This window comes from Crocodylus siamensis, chromosome 2, assembly GCF_052110815.1.
Source record: "Crocodylus siamensis isolate JL-2025a chromosome 2, ASM5211081v1, whole genome shotgun sequence".
In the NCBI taxonomy this organism is placed as follows: Eukaryota; Metazoa; Chordata; order Crocodylia; family Crocodylidae; genus Crocodylus; species Crocodylus siamensis.
The window spans coordinates 194,829,993-194,852,920 of record NC_143396.1 but is presented as its reverse complement, the minus strand read 5'-3'; the positions used below and the strand labels follow the sequence as shown (position 1 = coordinate 194,852,920).

The window sequence follows — 22,928 nt, the reverse complement described above, 5'->3', positions numbered from 1 at the left end:
ACAAATAGGCAGGCATTCCTTCCACAGGGAACTGGCATTGGGCCTAGAAGTACTGCAATGTGACCTTAGACAAAAAGGCAGAAATGCTGATAGGAACGCTTTTTTTTTTTTTTTTGGTAGTAATTTGTTTTATGTTCCAAGCCAAATTAGTCAAATCAATTCCAAATCTGTGGGTCATTCAAAAACCACATGTGGCCCTACTACCAGCAAACATCCTCCACCCCTACCTGGGGCTTCAGATGTTGCCAAATCATTTGGCAGGCATCCTACATGCAGGCCCAAGCCTGGGAGCTTGCAGTTCAGACACCCCCAGGTTTCACTTGCCCTCACCCGTACAGCCACAAGAATAAACTAGGGAGCATCTCCCATTTCCATAAAGTGGGCATAAAGCCAATGTCTTCCCACAGGCAATGAATATGGGAAGGTAACCATACATTACTTCTATGGGCACTACCCCACACCAGAAAGGTGGTTATCCCTTGTCCCTGGGAAAACCACCACCTTTTTTTTTGTGCAAATATATACAACTCATACATACATATACACACATATATAAAGGTGATTCCTGTTTCTTCAACAGCCTTAAATATCTGGCAAACATCATCAAATGGGGCCACAAAAATTCATCCAGAAGCCCTCTGTTGTCTCCTCTTTCAGCCTATTGAATACAATTAGTGTGGGCCTGCCCTCCATGAGCTGGAGATAGACCAGGTTGCCCTGTGCTTCATCTATATATACATTTTCGGAGGACCCCAGGACTCATGACAAGAACACTAAATTCTAGTCTTGGGTGGGAGACTAATTAGCACATGGATCCTTTGTGGGGGATAAATGGAGTACATACTCTCTCTCTCTCTCACACACACACACACACACACACACACACACACACACAGAGCAGTGCTGAGGTGTGGGGTTAGCATGACCTGAAACTGTTGATTCTGCTGGGGCCCAGCCCAATGAAATATGTGGCAAGTTATGAGCCTTTCAGTTTTGGACTAATATCATGCATAGTTTTGTATATGTTAAGGTGCATGATGTCAGTTATGTTTTGTATTATGTAATCCTTGAAAACGTTATGTTTTGTGAGGCTTCTGCTGGGGTCATTTTAGACTTCTGGCTTTGTTTGTTTTCTAATAAAATGTTTAAAAAAGACAAAGTGTGTACAATAGCAGAGGTTCCCAAAATTGTTCTTGTTGCATACCTGCTTCTAGATTTACCAACTACCTGCATACCCCCATCAGCATACATTTTATATTTTAATTCCTTAAATGCCAGCTATTATTATAATGACATCTGCCATTACACAATTTCTCCCATGTACCACCCAGAGATGTCTTGCATGCTCCCAGGGGTACAGGTACCACAGCTTGGAAACCCTGTACTATAGTATAAAGGTGCTGCTTGAAAGTGTGTTTATGGAACACCTGCACTAAAACTTGCAGCAGTTTCAAAAAAGGTAAAATGCATCAATTCTGGATAAGCTAAGTCTATGCAGACCCATAGTATGAACTCAATGTTTTCAGATTTGTTCCTCATTTCCATATGATCAGAAAGAGCAGGGTCTGACAGTAAGGAGGAAGTGGGGGAAGGAACTGCAGGGAGAAGGAATTGGGGGACCACATGCCTCCCCCAGATTTATTTTCCCTGCTGTAGCAGTGGGAGGTGGACAAATTCAAGGCAAACCTCCAATAATAGGATTCTATACCTGGAGAATTATAACAAATTTATACATTTTCCATATTTAGAATCTAATTATTGGGTTTTCTTATATTCAGGGTCACCTTATAGTCAAGTAAATATGGTAGATTTATGAACTACAACAAATATTTAAACACTTTGCTGAATATTGGCATAGGCAGACAACATTTTTCCCCATCACAGATGATGTAACAATCACAAATATAGCATGGAGAATTTTTTAAAGCTCTAACACAGGCAGACGATTAAATAGGATCTGTACTCACCTGTAGAACTTTTCATTTTCAAGTCTAGTCCAGAAAGAATGGATGGGCAATGGAGGAGAAAAAAAGAGATTTTAGTAGACTACTTTTGGTGTCAAAAATATTTGTAGGTTTTACCTCTGTTAGAATTAACATTTTTTTTTCCAAACACAAGCGTGATTTTTATCCAACCTCCAAATCTGAGCCAATATTTGCCACCTTTTAGATTTTGTCCTGGCATAAAATGCTCATCTTGAATAACTTTTTAAAACTCATATTTAGTCAGTCAAATCCTACTTTATAACTATTTTCACTAAGTTCAACAATGGGTTGAGTAAGGAACCCTTATGAATAAGGGCAGTAAATCTGACTGCTGTTGACAGACAACAGTGATTCTGGGTCTGATTCTCATCTACATGAAGGACTTTTTTTAAACTACATAAACAATAGATCTGGCATAGAGAACTGGATTTTTGCATTCCTCAAACTGTCAGGTTTCCCCTAAAATGTTTAAATTTTTCCTGGGAAAATTGAGAATGTTTGATTTTTAGATGCCAAAACCCAACATATTTCAGCATTTGACTTGTTTATTCAACTACAAGTTGAACTTCCCTGAGAATTTTTAGTTTTTTCCTAAATTTCCTGTTGAAAATATATTTTCCAGTTCTCATTATAAATTCCATCTAATGCACATATATTCTTACTTATGTTTCTATATTCCTTAATTTAATTCGAAGAAATGTTCATATTGAAGAAATTATTAGCTCAACTAACTGGTTTTCATGCTAAATTCAGTGACCTGTGTGAAGTGTCACAACTGTGTGAAGTGTCACAACATGAATCTATCTACATCTTCTGTTGTACTAGCTTGGAAATGCTGGAGAATTCTCATGCTGATCCACTACATATTTCACCTTCTTCTGTTCATAGGGAAGGAAGAGGGTTGAGAGACGGAGAACTCTGAAACTGTTCTAATGCTTGATCCAGCACACTTTGTGTGTGTTGATCAAATTAAAATTCAGAAATAGACCCAGTGAATACAAACTAAGGCATATTGGTTTGGGCCCAGGATATAAACAGCTGAATATTTAAGAGTCGCTCAATGAAAATTCTAATTTAAAACATACACTGGACTCACTGCCACTAAGTTGTCTTGGGAGAAGATAAAAGAAAAGGAGAAGATAAAAGAAAACAGCAGTCATTATTTGAATTTGTTGTAAGGGTGCTTGTACACACGATGAGAAATCATCATTTGTTAACATAATGGCATCACCATGTGCATGTGCACAATTATTTTTTCATGTTAAAACATATTTGAGTGTGGCAACTTAGATCACTTAAGATGTATTTTAGTTTGATTGGGCAAACTGTCCCATAGTGAATAAAAAAAAAAAAAAAAAAAAATCATGCACGTGTGCATGTCTGGTGGCCAAAGCAGGTGGCAGGGACAGTGCATGGGGTGATGAAAGCCCAGGTGGCTTGTGGAAGCTCAGGCCTGGTGGGCTTCCAGTGCCTTATGTACCATCCCCACCACCTTCTCTGGCTCCTAGCACACTCAGCTGCCCTCCTGCCACCTTCTCATACTGCCCCAGGGGCAAGCCATCCTGTTCCTGGGTGGTCCCAGGTAGCAGGAAGGAGGCAGGGACAATGCATGGGGTGCTGGAAGCCCATCAAGCCCAAGTTTCCCTGGGCACGCCTGAGCTTCCAGTATCCCAGGCACTGCTGAATCAGGCTGGGTGCTGCCTGGGAGCTGGGACATCACCCACCCAGCTAGCACCCTGCCCAGGCAGCCCCAGGGGGACACCACTGCCAGAGGGAAGCACTGAGCTCCCCTACAGTCCAGGGACTGTATGACCCAGCAGCATCTTGAGTGGGGAGGCTCTTCCTGGGGAGGGAAGAGGAGGGGGGGAAAAGTACAATCCTTTTTTTGTTTGTTTGTTTGTTTTCTTTGTGGAGCCTGCCACCTCTCCCATGGCTGGAGGATGAGCTGCCATCAGCCCCCGAGCTGCAGGGGACCCTGGACCTTCCCTCTACAGGGGCGGTGCCCACTGGGGCCGCCTAGACAGGCTGCTAGTGGGAAGGTGCCACCCAGGGGGCGCCATTGCTGTGGAGGGAAGGACCAGGACACCCTGCAGCTCAGGGCCCCCTTGCTGTGGGAGAGGTGGTCAGGCTCTGTGAGTGGGGAGAAGGATTGGGCCCCTCGCCACTTTTTTCTTCCCCCACGGGCAGAACCTGCCCGCAGTGGGGGTGGGGGGTGAGCTGACAGTGGGCCATCACTGTTCCATCATACTGATGGACTCCCCCAAATTGAAACCATGGGTCACAATTAAAAACCCATAAATTAAAAATCCACTGTTTCAATGTTGGGGAATTAAACCCTGCTCAAGTGTGCAAGCACCCAAAACGTTTAAGCCTTCCTGTTCCCATGAAGCCTCAACAACCTGAGTGCTGCTACATACCAGTGTGGCCTAGTTACCAGCTTAGTTAAAGCCGCATCACAGAAACTTACTTCTATGAACCAAACTAGAAAAAAATGGAGCTATGAAGAGCACTCTAAAAGGTCACTGCCTTCACATCATAAGGCAGCAAATTTATTATATGATGTAAGTTTTTTAATTAGTTTTTTTTATTATTACCAGCGTTGATCTTTCCATGAATCCAGGAGAGCACCTTCCTGAGATCTGTGAAAACACCTGGTGATCCTCTCTGGTCATAGTTTTTCCGCAAGTTATTAATCCAACCACGAGCACAGCCCATGCCCCAGGAAGTCACACCAGCCAGAGTCCAGGCACCATGCTTACGCCGGCACAAAAGAGGACCCCCAGAATCACCCTACAATAAAAGAAACCCATCTTACAGGAAAGCATATGAAATTAACTCCTGTGTGAAGGAAACAGACATGAGAATAAAATGAAGAAAAGGTATAAGCAGGTTCTACTATGTGGTCATACTTCAAGAATTAAATTGTGAAAAGAAAAACACTCTTGGTAGTTGTATAATGCAGGACATCTGTCCACACACACACAAACTTCAGCTACAGCAAGACATTGGCATATCTGTAGGTTTCTCTGTTCAGCCAACCTGGCATGCATCCTTTCCTCCATCTGGAAACCCAGCACACATTAAAGTGTCACCTTGGATTGGTTTTCTCAAAGTTAATAATATTCTAGAACATTCCTTGTAATTCAGGATTGGCAAGTTCACTTCATGCAAAACTTGAGGAAGGTTTCCATCTGAAAAAGAGAAAGTAAAGAAAAAACAAGTTAGCATTAAGTTGCTAGAGAGACTAGAAGGTGAACTTAAAACTTACCATTAGTGGTATAAGAAAAATAATTTTATTTCTGCTAATATTTTCAATGTTATTATAGACCATTAAAATGCCCAGAAACTTTCTTTGAAAAATAACTCTTTGAATAGCCAACCTTTAGTTGCATAAAATTTCAGGTGTCCTGTTTTGTAGTATAGGCCCATAGCCACCAACGACATCTCTACAGGGACTAGGTCTGCCCATTAAGATGCACTTGGTCCTATTAAAATGCGGTTTTAAAAAAACAGGCAAAATCCAGCATCTTAAAGCAAAAATCAGACCACGTCAGAAAAAGAAATGGAACTACATTTAATCAACTTCCTCCCATCAAAAGACAAAAAAAAAAAATCTGTGAATTGGACCAGATTGTAACTATAAAATAAAAAACTTATAAGTTTTTCATGTGTTGTTCAGAATATTTATTACAAACCTACATTTACATAGAAACACCACAATTATCCCTGATGGTTTTATAGTATCCCTACAACAGCTATACAACATGAACACAAATCTCTTCACGTTGCTTTAGCTATTAATGATAACAGGGGCAGATCCAGAGGGTTTGCACTGGTGCACTTTGATACCTGCTTCAATTGCCTGACAGTGGCAGAAGCATTTATAGTCAGGCAGTGCTGGGGAAGTCAATTGTCTCTCTCATGGCTCATTATAATCTACTTGATCCCTTGTAAACTCTACATTCCAGATGTGTTAACAACCCTCTCCTCTTTTTGATAGGCTTGATGTTCCACCAATCAAGCTATCCTTTGTTCTGTAATTCTACTGTCTGTTGTATCCTACTGGTAATGGAGCTATTTCACAGCCCTGAGGATTGTCTTTAACTCATTCCAGTGAAGTTATATTTGTTTTCACTTCCTTCTTAAACAGAATTATACAGCCCTAGGCCCCTCATATATTAGTAAAGCTTCTCGTTTATTTTTAACTGGGGAAAAACAAGTGGTGTTTTCCATGTGATGACGCAGCTCACCATCTGCACCCCCCTTTTCAAATTTCTAGATCTGCTCATAAATGATATGGCATGAAATAAGTACCCTGAGGCCTCATAGCTATGTGTTTGAAGAACAGTTTAGCTTTAAAAATATGAATTTATAGGTGTTTTGGATAGTAATTCAAGATCTTTCAGCAAGATCAGCTGCCCAATACAGCCACGCATGGCAGAGTAAGGGAAATAAGGTACCCCCTTCCTATTTACCAGAAGTGGGGTGGGGGGAAAATCAACCACCCTGCATGGAAACAACTCCTCTTTTACAGGGAAACTCTTCCTGAGGACTCCACAGGAAGCAGCCATATTTGGTCCATCTCTCCCTCTCCCTCCCATGGCTTCACAACGGGTAAGGCTCTAGTTCGGAGACCCTGGCTTCCTTGGTGATCTGTAGCACCTCCACCTCTGAGAGCTCCTTTCTGGTCAGCTCCCAGGTTTTCTTCTTTTAAAGAGAAAGGCTATCCGAGTACCAAATGTCCCAAACAGCACAGCAAACTCTGCTCAGAACAGTTGTGAGCTGTTCCATGGTGCTGTTCCATTCCCTCTGTTCTTCCTCAGACTCCACGTGGTCTGTCCTGGGACTTTTCTGTCTGTCCTAGGACCTTTTCTATATTCTCCCTGTCCTCCCTAAGACTCCCCCTTTCTCCTCAGCCCCAGTTAGCCATCCTTGCAACAAAACATTTCTAAAACTATAATATTAACCTGAGGACAATGCTCATCCAATACAATTAAACAAAGTCATGGAGAACCAAAGTTGTCTCTTGGCCCTATTGCCAGGCTCAAACCACCATCTCTCCCTGGGGTGAAAAGAGCATCTAGATGCCCTGTTTATAAAGCTATTTACAATAATTATTTTCAGCAAAGCCTGCTCGTACTGAGTCCTTCCCCAAAGCGTTCCCAATAGGAACTGCAGGAGATTTATATACATGCTCCAGGAGTGGGGCAGAGGGGGGCACTTTAATTAGAGCTGCTCCAAAAGTCTCTCTAATTAAAGAGCCCAGAGCATCTCATGTATCACCATCCCTGCACTGAAAAAATGGCAGTGGGGATGCTTTAACTAAAGCTTGTACAAGCTTTAGTTAAAGCACCCCTGCCACCATTTTTCAGCACAGGGACGCTAATATATGTGAGGCTGGAATCTGCTACAGTGCAGTAATTACCACGGTCCAGCAGACTTGATTGAGTCTGCTCCAACACGCTGTAATTACAGCAGGTCAGAGTAATATATCCCACTAAGCCTTTTGTCACATACCCTCTCAGGCATGTGGACCCTCTACAGCCAGCACAGCTGAGCTAATGTAGAGGTGAACGTGCTTGGCACTACTTTTCAACTTGACCAAGGAGGAAGCCAAGGAACAAATTTTCACTTTCTTAAAAAGCCATAATTTGGTCTCTTATCTGTTTTTGAGGGGAATGCAGCCAAACAAAACTTGCGGTAATTTATGACCAAACAGTTATTTATTGAATTTGCTTCAGTTCACATTTAAAGACAAGATAGCAATCTATATCACTTTCCAAGCAGCTGAACAGAAAGTAAAGTTTAAATGTTCAAACAAAACACTTGGATCTATTATAGAACTTAAAGTTACACTGCTTTTTTTGGTAAAACTTTGGCAGTTGGGAAGAGATTCATCTATGTGGAAAGGGCTAGCACAAAGCCAAGGAACCTCTTAAGCCCCGTTTTAAGGTTACAATGCTCATTTATAGGTAGTTTCTTCCTGGCCCTTCTATGACCTACATGCATAAGTTGCCTAGAGTTTTGAGCTGTCTACAGTTGTTTTTAGGTTTCAGATATAAACTGAACCAAAGTAAAACTGAGCAAATTCAAAAAAAGGCTACTGCTGCGAATTACAATCCCAGTTAAAAGAGTTCCCTCCTGTAGCATTTACACCATCTGTCTGCTGTGTACATGTAGGCACGCTGCACGAACTGTAGTACATTTCAATAGAAAAACAAAGGAGCTCATAGATACAAATATTAGTACTTTAGCACAAAAAGTTCTTTGGATACATGATATCTTTTATTAGACCAGCTAATAGTTGGAAAATTGTTCTTTGCAAGCTTTCAGCACAAACACTATTCTTCAGGCACAGGGAGAGTCTGCTGGTGTTGTGTGTGCTCTCCTGGGTAGAACAGAAGCCAGTGCAAAATGCAGGTCTGTGAAAATGCAAATGCATGGCAGTGAGGATCTAAGGGAATGGGAGACAGTGGGTCAGAGACAGGTTGGGGGTGGTACTTAGGCATTTCAAAGAGGAACTCCAGTGGCTTACTCTCTCTCAGACGGCCCCAACCACAAGTGGTGCAAATGTAGCCTGGATCAAACTTCTCATCTGGATCAGGAAGGCATGCTGGCGCAACCGATGGACCTAACATGAATACACATATGGAACTTCTTGGTAAATATGAAAAAACAATTTTAGCTTTGCTTTCCTTTTTATATGGTCCTTCACTATAGACCACTATGGGTTCGTGTGACAGCCGTTACAGTGCTGTTCTTGAATCCAGGGCCACATCCACACACATGCAGACATTTGTTTCCCTGGGGACAAGTAGCAGTGGCACACCTTGCGCCCCTAGGGAACGCCCATGCCATGTGCCCTCTGGTGCATGGCAGGTTACCCCAGGTAGGGGAGGCTGGTGTCAACAACTATACTGGCCCCAGAAGCCTTACTTGGGATTATGGGAGCCTTGGAGAGCTGCAGCTGTGGTGCTTCTGCAGATGGCCAGGCTCCAGTTTTGGGTGGCACACATTGCCACCATGTGTACTGCCCCACTTTTTTTTTTTTTGAATGGGGTTTTTGAACCTGGGATTTCTCCCCATTGCAAGGAAGCACAACAGGGAACACCTGCATGTGCAGGGTGCCAAAGACAGGTCTGCGGCACCACATTCTGCACATCCACACTCGTCTGGATGCAGCCCAACAGTCTGTGGTACACTGGCATAAGCCTGATGTTTCATAGAACTTGGCCTAGGGGCTAGCTCATCAAGTCATCACTTTAGGTCCAAATCTAAGTTTTTATTTGGAAACAAAATCTTATCCTAACAATTGCAAAGAAAGCCATGATAATGTGAAGCAAACAGATGTAGGCCTGAGTCTGAAGAGTGTGCAGTGAATTGCACCATGCACCTCAGTGTGGTTTTAACACCAAGACCAACTGCTCTGCATTAACATTATATGACTATCAACAGGTAACCTGGCAGTCATGCTCAGTTTGGACTTGGGCTTGTTTATACCATGGTAGTAGTAACAGTCAACTCAGCTGAACTGATTTTTTTCTGACTCACCTCTAGATCTCCAAATACAAAGTCAATGCAAACTGTTGCATCATTTAAAGGTCTCTTATGTTGCATATTTGACTACGATTTATTTTTTCTGTGAAAAATATACTTAAAATTCTGTATAAAATATTGCCCTAAGCAATAACCTTAAGAGTGTTAGTCAATAAGATAGTCTGTGGGTTTGACCATGAGCGAGTGGTACGTCCCCAGTCTGGGGGGCACCAGATCACCAACAGGAGGGGCGGCCTGAGGCCAATCACTGATGGGGGGATAGGGGGTCCCCCAGTGGCCAATCACTGAGCCAACAGCAAAACCAAAAGTGCACTTTCACTGGCACTTCTGGTTTCACGGCTGGTGCTTCCAGGGGGTGCACAGCCAATCTCAGGGGGCACACGTGTACCCGTGTGCACCCCCCTATGCATCGCCAATGGTTTGACATTTCCAGTTGGAAATTATTGCCTAGAACTATGACCTTACCAAATCTGAAGGAACCCTTCAACTTCACAAGGGCAATGTCATAATTCATGGGTCTTCCAGGATTGAAATTTGGGTGTTTAATGATGGACTCAACAGGCAGAGTCTGCTCTTCCGCCTCCTCAAGACTCAAATCATAGTCTCCTGCAGTGACATTCAGGTAATCCAATATATACCTGTAGGATGGTTAAGAAATGTTGAAATATTAAAAGTGGAGATACTTAAAAATGAGAGAAAACATTCTTAGGTTATTGGTTTTAAACATCATCAGCAATGACAACCTTAATATATCACCATCCATCCACATATCTAAACATTAATTGATTAGGCCTTGCAGTCCCCAGTGGGGTGGCAGAGATGGGGAAACCAAAGTACAAAGACATGAAATTATTTACTTAAACCACAGAATGAATTTGTGACAGATATGGGAAATTCCTTATTTTTGGTCCTGTGCTCTAAACATTAGATCTCTGGTGGGTCTGGTCCTCTGTTCTCTCTCTCCCCACCTCCTCGCCCCCCGGCCACCAGGGCTTCTCTACTCACTCCCACATTCTAACTACACCCTACACCATGCTGTCCCCTTCCAGCCCACTCCTGGCTTTAGGCCTCCCATCCTTGCCTCCCTGTCCCCATATGGACTTCAAAAAAGCTTACCTGAAACCCAGCAATATTACTCACATTGCTGAATGAATGGTCCATGTGCTCATGCTTTGACACCAGGTAGTGCTGCTGTGTGCCTGTCAGAGCTTCAGTCAAGCCATGGCTGCTTGGTGTTTTTATTGATGGCTAAAGTGTTGGTTTTTTTGTTTGTTTGTTGTTGTTTTTACAGACTTTACTGATAGACACTTTGGTCTTTTGGGGTTTGGTTTTGTTTTGGTTTTTCTTTTTTAATTACAGTCAGTAAATTTACTGACAGTTGGCCACCCTGGTGCTAGCCCTCTGCATAGCAATGTTTTTTAATCCTAGATCTTTGTTAATTAGCTATACTGTGATACAAAACACCTATCTAAACAATAGATTTGACAATAGTATGCTTCTTTATTTGGGACATCTGGCTTCTAAATAGAAATCTATTTTAATCTCATGAGACTCACATTTTCATAAAGATGTCTAGCTCTAGCATTTGTTCCCTAATGCTTTTGGGCACCTTTGAAAATCCCCAATTTTTTTTAAAGTGTAGATAAGTGAATGACTAGAAAAGAATTTTTTCTGTTATTATTAAAAACTGAACCCTGCTCCATTTTTTCCTCTCCTCAGTAATTCAAGTTATTTCAGGTAAGAGAAATTACTTGCATTATACACTGATGAGCATCTTAAACCATAGGATTTCTTAAAGGGAGTGTTAGTCTATAGAGCTTTACCTCAAACAGAAACTGACTTAATTCAGACTCAGCCTCTCCATTCTCCCTACTTTGAGGTCTTTAATTGCCACAGGAAGCCAGGCCAGTTGTAACACTGCTTATTATTAAAGAGAGCATCTCTCTAGCAATGCACTGCGTGGTATCGTGAAAAAGCACTAGCTTAGTTTGAACTTGCAGGGAAGAGTGCAACCAATTAAATCTCCAGAGAACAATGTGCATTTATTTTTATGCCCTCTTGTTAATAGGCTACAAATTATACATGTTTAATAGATAAAAAAAAAAAAAAAAGAGACACTGGAGATAATTGGTTAGTTCATTTGAAATCTTTCACTTGAGATTATTGGTTCCTAGAATCTCTCTCTCCTCCTCCGCCCCCTCTACCTACCCCCTCTCCCAACTCTGGCAGTTCAGTTTTTAACATCTCTCTTTTAATAAAATTGCAGTTTGGGAAAGGTCTGGGTTTTTGTGGTTGTTTTGAAAACCCTAGACTTCAAAACCCCTAGTTACATAATTACATTTGTAATGTACAATGAAGGGCAGATTGAGCCTTTTGCGCACTGCACTCTGCTGCCTTAAGTATTACAGTCTGTTACTATTTGGCATAAATTTTACCCCAAACTGCGAGAACAGTGTTATTGGTTTTAACACTTCCCAGGTTTGTTTAACCTTAGCAAACTACTTCGGAACTATTAGGAGTTCTTTGATCTCTTAGACAAATATTTTTAGGAAGCATTTTCCAAAAAGAAATATTCTTAGAAACAAACTTCACATGCACATGCCACTGCACAAACATTTTTGGTAGCAATATTCATTTTTGTTCTTACAAAGCCTTGTAGACAAATTCTTCATTCATACCTGTCTACAACACAGTGAGCTGCTGTGACCACCCACTGAGCAGAAACAATGGTGCCTCCACAGAAATGTCTTTGCCTTCGTTTCAAGGAAACCTGTAATCACAGAGAATGGCATCAAGTAAAAATCTGTACATCTACTCTGATCACATTCTCAAAGCCTTCATAAATTTGAAGTTAATACTGCTTACAAAAATTTAAAACCACTTCCTTGGCTTTCATGTTGTCATTGGTTCTAAGAAATACTCACTCACAGCTCCCACTGAGCCACAGTATGTGTTCAACACACATACCCAAAAGCACACACCCCTACCCAAAAGACATTTTCCTGTTGAGTTCGGAGGGATTGAGCCTGCCTGCATGAGCCCTCTCCTCAGCTCCATCAGTTCCAGGACTGGCAGCAGGGGGGAGAGGGAGAGGGAGCAACCCCGAGCTGCTGACTGGGGTTTGCTGCCCAGCCTGAGCTGGAGTTGGAAGGTGGAACAAAGGCTCCTGCTTCACGTCCCCCTCCCCACTAGTACCCTAGAAGGAGAACTGGGGGGAGCCAGTCTGGCACTAAGAGGCGGGGGGAGGAGGGGGTTTGTTCCACCCTCTCCACCCCCCACCCCGCTCAGGCCAGGCAGCAAGCCCCAGCCACCAGCTTGGAGCTGCTCCCTCCTTTTGTCTCCCCCTCTCACTCTCTCTGCTGACAGCCCTGGGAGGATTGGAACTTAGCTGCATCAGTCCAGCCCAACGCATGAAAAAATTAACTCTAGGGAACACAAGTTCCCTAAGGCACTCTAAAGCAAAGCACTTTCATCTAATACCTTATTTGAGGAGAGTTAATTTTTGCATGATTGACCACTTCAAAAGTGCTCTACAGCCATGCATGTGTAGAGTGCTTTCAGGGTCCCAGTTCGCATGGAAGATATAACTTGTGTAAGTGTGCATGGTTACAAAGTATATACAAATCAAAGAAAGATTACTGATATATGCAGCATGGGAGAGGGAATGAATTAGTGTGGAATCTTTCACCTGTAAACTACTGACTGTCATTCACACCAGTCACTAGTTCCTGAAAGTCTTGAGCTTTCATAGCTTTTCAGTGGCCTTTGTGAAACAGATCTGCAGTCTCAGATGAACAACCACCAAGAACCACAGCTTCCCAAGTGTTACTTTCTTGCGATTAGTGATGTTTCCTTTATTTTCCCAACACCTTCACCCAGCCCTATTTATTGCAGATCCACATTGTCTTTAAAACATGGTAATTAACAAAGCAAAATGTTTCTAGGAACTCCCTTCTTCCTCTATCTGCTTCAGTGCTTTTGATAAAAGTAGCATGGGACTCAACAATACAACATCAAAAGTGCCAATAAGCACATAGGATACCTGCCTTTGCTTTTGTTATATCTATGAAAAGTTGGACCTTTGCTCTGAAGGTGGCATCAGATAAAACAGTATTTTCTTGTACTAACCTGCCATGGATGGGAGCCTTGTTCCACCTGGTTCCCACCAACAATGCGTGTGAGGAGGTTGAAGTAACTCCATGGCTTTGTCTCATGTGGTTTCCACCCACACCTAGGGTCTGGTAGGAACAAACAAAAAACAAAATGAAAAGGAAAGAAAAAATGAAACCACATTTCTGTGCCACATTCTATACAACATGCAGACATTTGAAGATAAATCAGCTAAGATGCCCATAAAGATCCATCCTGTCACCCTATCATACAAATAGCTGGAATCTCCTTGAGGGTACCTGCATACAGCCTACAGAATCAGAAAGAGTTTACTAACTTCTTACTCTGGATCTGAGTGATCCTTTTTTCTTTTTTTTTTTAAGCAGAGGGTTGGAAGTAACTTCCAGGGTCAAGTCTAATCCTTAGTTATTGCAGTTAATTCTCTTACATAATTTATTTCAGAAACTGATAACACTTCACCTTAAAACTATTCAGCTCCCTACCCCCCCCCCACACACACACACCTCCCCCCTTATTCCTATTGAGAAAAAGGTTTTGTGCCTACGTTTGACTAGGGTGAGAAAAGAGTAGCCGGCTACCTGCTACAAGAATTTTTCTTTTAGGCTTAAGAAATACAAATAATTACACCTTTCCCCTAGAACAAATAATGTAAGGCAAACAAAAATATTTTTGTAAAAGTAAAACTTCTAAATCCCTATTTATTTGAGCCCCTTAAATCTCAAATGCCAAATTTTGGGATAACTCCTGCACAGTTATGGAAACATCCATCATTTAGCTAAATGTTTTTGCTTTCCTTTTTGGACAACTGGGTTTGAATTGCACATTATGTAAGTTTCGATAATCAACAGCTTAAATTTCTCAAAAGCATTGAGTATTTGCCTAACATTGCTACTATATAGGTCTGTGCTAAAGCTACCCAGTGTGGTCTTGTGAGGCAGATAAAAATACTTATAACAATAATATTGAACCTTTAGTGGTTTATGTTTAAAAGCCAAGCATCTAATTCTGGCAACCTGCATCTAGAGAAAAGAGAAGGGTTTGACTGCATTTCCCAAACCAAACAATTTGTTCAATTGCTCATTTTTGAAAATTGAGTCCGAAAACGTGTTTAACTTTCCCTCCTCCTGTGACATGAATGCATTAAATATTTATTTAATTTATATTATTTATAATATTTATATTTATTTAATGAAAGCAAGTAAGATGTTCAGCGTATTGGAGAGGAGACTACTTAGTTTGGGATCTTTCACTGGTACGCTACTGATTCTCATTGTAGAGTTGTATGACAAACTACCAGAAAGTCTTCAAGAATCAGCAGCAATAAAAATATGCCAAGTATATACAGTGGTGGGTGAGAGATCCCTGTAAAGTGTTTTGAAATCCCAGACAGAGTTTCTATAATATACATTTAAAGGGGGATTTCTAAAAGTGCTTGGGGGCTGCCCTAGCTGTAGTCAGTGGGAGCCGTGTCAGGTGAATGCTGATGCAACCGCTAAATTAAATATTTCATTCAAAACTATAGATGAAATATGACCTTTCCTATATGTGAATTTTATTATAGAAATTTTTCCCAAGTTTTATTTGACAAACATACAAAACAAAATATTCTTCTTTTTGGATTTCCTGTCTTTTTGTTTATCAATATTTTTCTAGTTCTCACTCCAAAGGCAAAAGACAAAAAGGGAGAAAGTGACCCAGTGAAATAAAAGGTATCTTTGTTTTGGCTCAGGTAACCAAAGTCAATTTAAGCTTTAAGTGTGAAAACTGACAGAAAAATAATTTTCAAACTCAAAATACAATTTCTCTCTCTTTTTTTGGTTGAATATCCTAAACATTTTGGTACAATATCAGTATTTCCCCATATAAATAATGGTCTCTCAACCACCACCACAGTGCAGTGCAGCTGCCTGAGCGGGCACAGTGCTCCCACAAGATGAAGACACCAACCTCCTCACTCTTAAGAGTGTTTGAAAGTGTTTCCAAAAAATGCTTCAGGGACACCTGACTTCAGAAGTATGAAAAAAATTCAAATTAAAAAAATTAAAAATTTTCCTTCCACAAGTGTAACTTTGTAAGCATCTGACAACTGAATGATGTACTATCAGATTTGCCAAAAAACCCATAAAATTTATATTAATATTACTACTATAGTAATCCAGTCCTTATACACATAGACATGCACACTTTCCAAACAACAAATATATTGCTCACAAGCCCAAAAAATACTACACTTTTTTTTTTTTTAAACAAGCAAAGTGGAGAACCCATACAAATAGCTTGAGTTTGACATTGTATGGATTAACTGCACTGTATTTTATATCTGCCTGTAACTCAAAACAAGCTACATTCACCATTTTAAAAAGGAAATACTTGGAAATCCTCAAAATGACTGCCCACTTCTGATGGTGACTGTCAGATGCCTAGAGCAATTAGCAATGCAAATAGTGATTTTGTGAAGCATAAAGAAAATTGAACACAAAGATTAAAAGAATCCAGACTTGTCCTTGCACTTTTGCTGCCTAGATATTTCTGTTGTTTAAAGATCTATATGAAAAAAAGTGAAATCATTGCTTCAGAAGCCATGTACTGTCTTGTACCAGGTAAGATTCTGACCTTTTGCCTTTACAATGGTTAAAACCATCTCCTAAATTGTGATCCTACCTTTTCGTACAGATAGCAGTGCTGAGTTTCCATCTGCTAGATAAACTATTCCAATCGTGAACAAAAGCAGTTTGTGTAGTGCTACTGGCATTTTGAAGGTGCAAGTGACTGAGTAAAGATGAGAAGACTTTTTATAGCGGGAACAAAAAAGAATATGTAACGCAGTGGGAGAGTAGAAATTGACTAATTAAAGTAGAGGTTACTCATTAATCTGGCCATAAAGCATTTACTGGGCACAATTAAATTTTCCAAATTTAACCAAGCATGATACCTTTATAAAAGCATCATATTACCAAAGTCTTTGTTGCTCAGTACTTTCTCAAGTTTCTCAGGAACCATATATTACTACTGCATGGTCCCCTACTAACCTTCCTATATACCTATATATTCAATACATTTCTTATATATTCCCAATATCCCCATATACCTATAGACCTCAGGGGTCAGGAGGAATCAATAGTAATTCTAGTTACATTAGTTTCACAGGTTACATGTAAAGTTTATATGAACCTCATGTACTATACTTTATATTTTTAGCCAGCATGGCAGAAACCAGAGAAATGCATTAACAGATTATTGCATGTTGATAGCATGTTCAGTGATGTGCAAGACAAAAGAAATTAAGCCACATTTTCAAATGATCAGCGAGAAAGATCTGGGCATTGCCCATTCAGCCCTACAGGTTAAGTGATTTAGATACCTAGGTCTGATTTCAGAAGCAATTTAGCAACTTAATTATGCCTACAATGCAGTCCAGACAGTTGCATCTCAGCAGGATAAATTAGCTTCATGCTGCCCTGAGTTGGTGCCTGTACTGTTAGTACTGTTGTTGGTGCTGAGTTGGTACTGTTGGTGCCTGAATCAGCTTTCTTAAAACTCAATTAAGTATCTCAAGGCTACATGGCAGTTTAGGCAAACCACAAGGATATTACCACATACATTTGGAGAGGATTCAAAATTGCAGTGGTTGTTATGTTCTAATGATCATGCATGGACAAGCTGAAAATGATATAAATGTAGCAAAACAGATCCAACTTTAAAACCGGATGCAGAAGTCTTAAAGTTGGTGCATTGGATTAGTTTCCAGCTTGTCCACACATAACAACTAGAACATAACAGCCACAACCCTTTTAAAACAGCTCCAGATGTATATGTGCCCATACCTTCTGTTTCTTTGAAAGGCAAAGGGATTTAGGCAGATAAAGCCCTTTCACCACCATTTTGAAATTTGTTTTCTTGGGGTTCTCAACCAGGTAGAAAGAGTTGATAGGCCACACAGGAAATCCTAGAGAAGAGAATGCTCCATCATTTATGAACATTTTTCCTTGTTAATTCCTGTAGTAGGCAATTACAGACTGGTTTGAAATACTTGAAATTACATGATAGATTTGACCCAAATATCAGCGCAGCAGTCCATCACAAGAAGTGACCCTATACACATCAAGGACCAAGATTAGAGATCACCAGTTTGTGCTACCATTGAAGAGTGTATGTTGAATACAAATCCTGGGAAATCAGGAAGACAAGAAAAAAGACCACCAAGGAGAAAAATAATAGCTAACCCCTTATTAAATCTGAATGAAGACAAAGCACGCTGTCATTTTAAACCAGCCGAACTGGTCACAAGGAACTCGCAGCTCCCACTGTTATTGATGGATATATTCACAAAAAACAAAAGCAAAAATACCTTTTCCCACATAAGTATATGAGTTTGAATGAAATGCGTGTCTATCTATATCTAGACATCTAACACCTCAAGTAAATTCACTGAGGCAGCCCACAGAAATAAATCCACCCAAGGGACTACCTACACACAGGGAACATGTCACAGCGAGTTCCTAAATCTTTGCTGCATATATTCTCATTTCAATTACTCATGGATTCCACAGTGCCCCATGTGACCCACCACTCTTTCAGCCCCTTAATTCATTCTTACATTATAGCTTCTTACCACTCACTTCCCCTGTCAGTCACAGGGTGCTGGCAGATGCCATATTGCTCTGGACGTGCAATTTTTCAGCCAACCTCAACTACATAGAAACCATGCCCTGGAAACACATATACAGCTGCTATTCTGCCTTGGAAACACGCATACAGCTGCTATTCTGCCTTCTATTGTAAAAAGAAAGGCTCTCTCATCCTGCTGTTTTACTATCAGCTGTGGAGACTGCTTCTCTCCAATTGTTTCTCCCAGCCTTATAAAGCAGAACATTAAATTGGCTCCAGGTAGTGCAGAATTCACCAATTACCCTTTGCTGTGACATCTTTCAGGATGTTTTTGACCCTGGCATGAAGTTTGTGTTTCATATTGGTAATTTGACACATAGTATGCACACAGCATCACTAATAATAAGAGTAAGCAATCAGATCACTTGGGATTCATAACATAAAAAGAGTAATATAATACTTACTGTGCAATGACCCTGGGGTTCAAAAAGAAAAAATGTAAACAGCATGTTCTATATGGTCCTTGTCACAAACAGGAGCAGGGGTTCTCTCGTCTTGTCACTGGTCTTTGTTCTCTGCCTCCACTGCCTCTTTGTCTTCCCCCTGCTGCATGTAGGATAAAGATAAGAGCTTCAGGCAGAGGCACTGATGATCCTGTCCTCATTCTCTAAAGTCCTGATTACTATTGCTCCCAAATCTTTCAGTGTTGACAGTCAGCATCTCCTACATCATTCTCATGTGGGCTAGAGAAGGGCTGCATTTGGATGTGCTCCCCTCTTTGCCTGGTGTTAAGAATCCAAGCTCAGATCTGGACCCATATTTTGTTACTGGTCCTGGTCATAATAGGGTCAAGCCAAATGCCCCAAACCCTACAGACCTGAAAATGTTGGTGTTTGAAATCCAGATCTGGGTCCGTATACTCAGAGTTAGAGGAGTAGGCTGGAAGAGACCTCATGAGGTCATCTAGTCCAATCCCTTGCCTGAAGCAGGATCATCCCTATCCAAACCAAACCACACAAACCGTACTCTAAACTCTACATAAGACTACCATCGCCCCTGACACAACACAGACCCAATCCCATAACCTGTCACAAGTAAAGCAGGGGAACCATGGCAGCCAAAGTCCTGCTTCAATGAAATGTTGTCAAAATATGCTCAAGACATCCTGGGGAGAGGGCCAAGACCCCCACCATCATCACACAGGAAAGCAGATTAATGGACAGGCCAGCTGGGCACAAGCCCAGGGGCCACTACCAATTTGGGGCCCTGGGATTCTTAACAGCAGGGAAGCAAAAGCTGCGGTTTTAAAACTTGATTTAAAACCATGGCTTTCACATTTAATTTCCTGAGAGCTGGGAATGGGGCCCCTCCCCCAGTGGGGCTGGGGGGGGCAGGGCCACACTAGCTGGGAGTGCTGCATAGCACCACACCGGGGGGGGGGGGGGGCAGGAGTGCCATACTGTGCCCCTGCAGGTGGGTGGTGATGCTGGGGGGTGCTATAGCCCCCTGCATGGGACAGCCAGGTAGCAGAGCCCACGGGTCAGTGCAACAGAGGCTGGGCAGGAGTGAGAGGAGCAGTGGGGGGAGAGGAGGAGGGAGCTGCTTCTGAGTGATTGGGGGAGAGGGGAGGTCTGCCATTAGTTCCAGTGCTGGAGGGTAATTAGGCTGCGGGAAGTTTGATGGGAAAGACACTTAAATGAACAAATAACATTTATAACAACTTAGGCTCTTAAAGTTCAGCTAGCAAAACTTGTTAAACTGCTTGTGAGAGGTCACCGGGAAAAAATGCAAGTTTTAATGATTAGATAAATGAACTTTTTAGTGTATTCCATGCACCTTAGAAACTCTGGCTTGAAAGGTTCACAAATCATGAAACTCCATCAGTCATTTCCCATAGATCTTACAATTGTATTTTCTTTGTGACTCTAATACTCCTTCTATGAAGCAAAGTTCATTTTAGATTATTTCAATAAAAGCTACACCTGGATTTTAATTCCAGGGAGTCTGGTTTTTCCTCTCTCACCAGTTTATACTCAAAGTAATTCCGCAGATTTCAATATAATTACTTTTGATTTATACCGGTTTCACAGGAGAAGCAGAATTTTCCAAACGAAATAAATGTTGGTATTACGTGCCATTTCCCAAAGGTTATAGGAAAAGGCTGGGTTCAAAGCTCCTTTTATTCTTTAGACAATACAAAAGACACTTAATAAAAAAAAGCACAAGCAGTGCAATTTTATGAGACTTGTTTCTCCTCCAGTCTCCTGTCTCCCTGTTTTTGTTTTATTCAGGGTATACATTTCAGAAATGTTGACCTTTCATCCACTTGATTATCCAGACATTCCTTTACCATACTTCGGCAATCCATTTATAAGAAGGGAACTCAAGGCACTCCCCCTTCAAAACCATCCTTCTCTGACTCAAATGGCTCAATTTTCTACCCAACCATTACATTTTTTTCCCAGCCTTCCTCAGAGATGTACCTGTGGCCTGTGCTATCATTTATTAAAGAGATTAAATTAGATCAGATTCTATTAGATTAGATTACATAGATGCATATAACTGAATTTCATCTCGGATTGGGGGATGTTTCATTGGATTATCTCAATTTCTTGGAAATGCCTAAGTAAACAATACCTGTATTTGCAACATTACAGGCAAGGATAATAAGGCCTAAAGCACTGTTTCTTAATCCCTGGGTCACAACCCAAAAGTGGGTCACAACAATATTTGAAAGGGTTGCAAACAGTAACAGAAAAATGTGGGAAATGTGGGTTTCCCCTTGCAGGCTGGCAGCCTTCCAGCCTGTAAGGAGCTGCTTGGGGCAATTAGAGGCAGGGAGGTGCCATGTGCATCTACAGGTGTACATGCACATGGCTGGCATGCAACCAGGCAGAATGGTGGGAGCCGCCTGGGCAACTGGATGCAGGTAAGTCTATGGGGAACAGGGTTTAGAGGGCCAGGGCTTGGGGACTGCCCAGGAAGCTGTGGAGGTGGGGAGCATGTGTGTGTGGCAATGGTGTGTGAAGAGGATGGATGTGTGAGGGATAGATGGATGGATGGGAGCAAGTGCCTGCCATTGCTGGGGGAAGGTGCCTAGGTGCTGGCCCTATGGCAGGGTGGAAACACTTGTCCCTCCAGCAGGGGAAGGGGCTGGGGGAGCCCTTTAGGATGCTGGAGAGCTGCATAGCCAGACTGGCAGTGCCAGAGCTGGTGCCTATGCTCGCAGGGTCAGGGCAGCTAGGAGACTCTGTTTGTTAGGAGGCTGTAGTCAGGCTGCCTGGTGCAGCATGAGAGCCCCAGCCCAGGATGGGGGTGTCACAATCCTCCCCTCCTCCCTCCACTCTGTGCCAGGACCAGTCTCACTCCACAGCCACCTGGAGCTGGACCATGGCAGCTACAATGGCTCTAGTGCAGGTGGGACAGAGCCAGCTGGGGGCCCCATCCAGCAGGGCTGCAGAGGGGCAGGGGGCTGCAGGCCAGGAGTGAGGAGAAGGTCACCCCAGCGAGGTGACTGTCTAGTCATCTCTTGAAGATTTCCAGGGTAGGTGATTGCAACACCTCTGAAGGGATTTTTTTCCAGTCGGGACACCCTAACTGTGAAGTTTTTCCTAGTGTTAAGCCTGAAACAATCTTCTAGGGTGACCTGGTGAACAGTTGCTCACCAAGCCCTTGATGCATTCCCTTGATGTAGCAGTAAGCTACTACCAAGTCCCCTCTCAGCCTTCTCTTTTTTGGGCTGAAGAGGCCCAAGTCCCTCAGCCTTTCCTTGTACCGCTTACCTTGCAAGTCTGATCATCCGGGTGGCTCTTCTCTGAACTCTCTCAAGCTTTTCCATGTCCTTGTTGAAGTGTGTCACCTAGAACTGGATGCAGTACTCCAGCTGTGGTCTCACCAATGCTGAGTAACCCGGAGGAATCACTTTCTTGGTTTTGCTTGAGATGCATCAGTTCATACATGCCAGAGTAACGTTTGCCCTGCTGACTACAGCATTGCACTGATGGCTCACGTTCATACTATGGTCCTTTATTACCCCTAGGTCCCTTTCAATTATGGTGCTAATCAGTTTGGCACCACCAAGCCTATAAGTATGTTGGGGATTGTTCATTCCCAGATGCACTTCTCAATGTTGAACTGCATCTGGTTCTGATCTGCCCTACTTGCCAGACGGTCTAAGTCTGCCTGTATCCGCAGCCTATTTTCAAGGGTGACCACGCTCCCCAATAACTTGGCCAGCAAGCTCTTCACCCCCACATCCAAATCATTGATAAAGATGTTGAAAAGCACTGGACCCAGCAGGGACCCCTGAGGGACACCACAGGCCACTTCTCACCAGGACGACACAGATCCATTCAATGGATCTCTCTGGGTCTTATTCCACAGCCAACTTCCTACCCACCTGACTGTTGAACAGTTAAGCCTGCAATCCTCCAAGTTTCCCCATGAGGACATCATGGGATACCAGCTCAAAGGCCTTTTGGAAGTCAAGGTATACAATGACGATCTTTCTTTTATCCAGGTGGTGAGTTATGTGGTCATAGAAAGAAATGAGATTGGTAAAACAAGACCTACCCATGATGGAGCCATGCTGGCTGTCATTCAGAATCCTTCCTTCTGCAACCATATTTCACATAGACTCCTTGATTA

At 42.1% G+C, this 22,928-nt stretch overlaps 1 protein-coding gene and 1 long non-coding RNA gene across 11 annotated transcripts in view; one reads left to right on the top strand and one right to left on the bottom strand.

Moving 5' to 3' along the window:
- Window positions 1–16,452, bottom strand: part of OVCH2 (ovochymase 2) — a 40,346-nt gene extending 23,894 nt beyond the window's left edge. For 9 of the 10 annotated variants that reach the window (XR_016440263.1, XR_016440264.1, XM_090032762.1 and 6 more), the window contains exons 1-8: window positions 16,335–16,452; window positions 13,671–13,780; window positions 12,221–12,312; window positions 10,008–10,180; window positions 8,521–8,616; window positions 5,025–5,176; window positions 4,580–4,775; window positions 1,968–1,991 (exon numbers count right to left, since the gene is read on the bottom strand). Coding sequence is in view for 8 of the 10 variants with exons in the window: in XM_090032762.1 (XP_089888888.1) it covers window positions 1,968–1,991; window positions 4,580–4,775; window positions 5,025–5,176; window positions 8,521–8,616; window positions 10,008–10,180; window positions 12,221–12,312; window positions 13,671–13,780; window positions 16,335–16,425 (934 nt within the window). In the remaining 2 variants the exon portion in view is untranslated. Of the gene's footprint in view, window positions 1–1,967; window positions 1,992–4,579; window positions 4,776–5,024; window positions 5,177–8,520; window positions 8,617–10,007; window positions 10,181–12,220; window positions 12,313–12,407; window positions 12,711–13,670; window positions 13,781–16,334 lie in introns of those variants that run through there. The other variant, XM_090032764.1, reaches the window with a different exon arrangement.
- LOC149871556 (uncharacterized) overlaps window positions 6,308–22,928 on the top strand; it is a 33,666-nt gene continuing 17,045 nt past the window's right edge. Inside the window, exons 1-2 of the long non-coding RNA XR_016440268.1 lie at window positions 6,308–6,599; window positions 8,531–8,646. This is a non-coding gene — a long non-coding RNA (uncharacterized LOC149871556). The remainder of the gene's footprint in view (window positions 6,600–8,530; window positions 8,647–22,928) is intronic.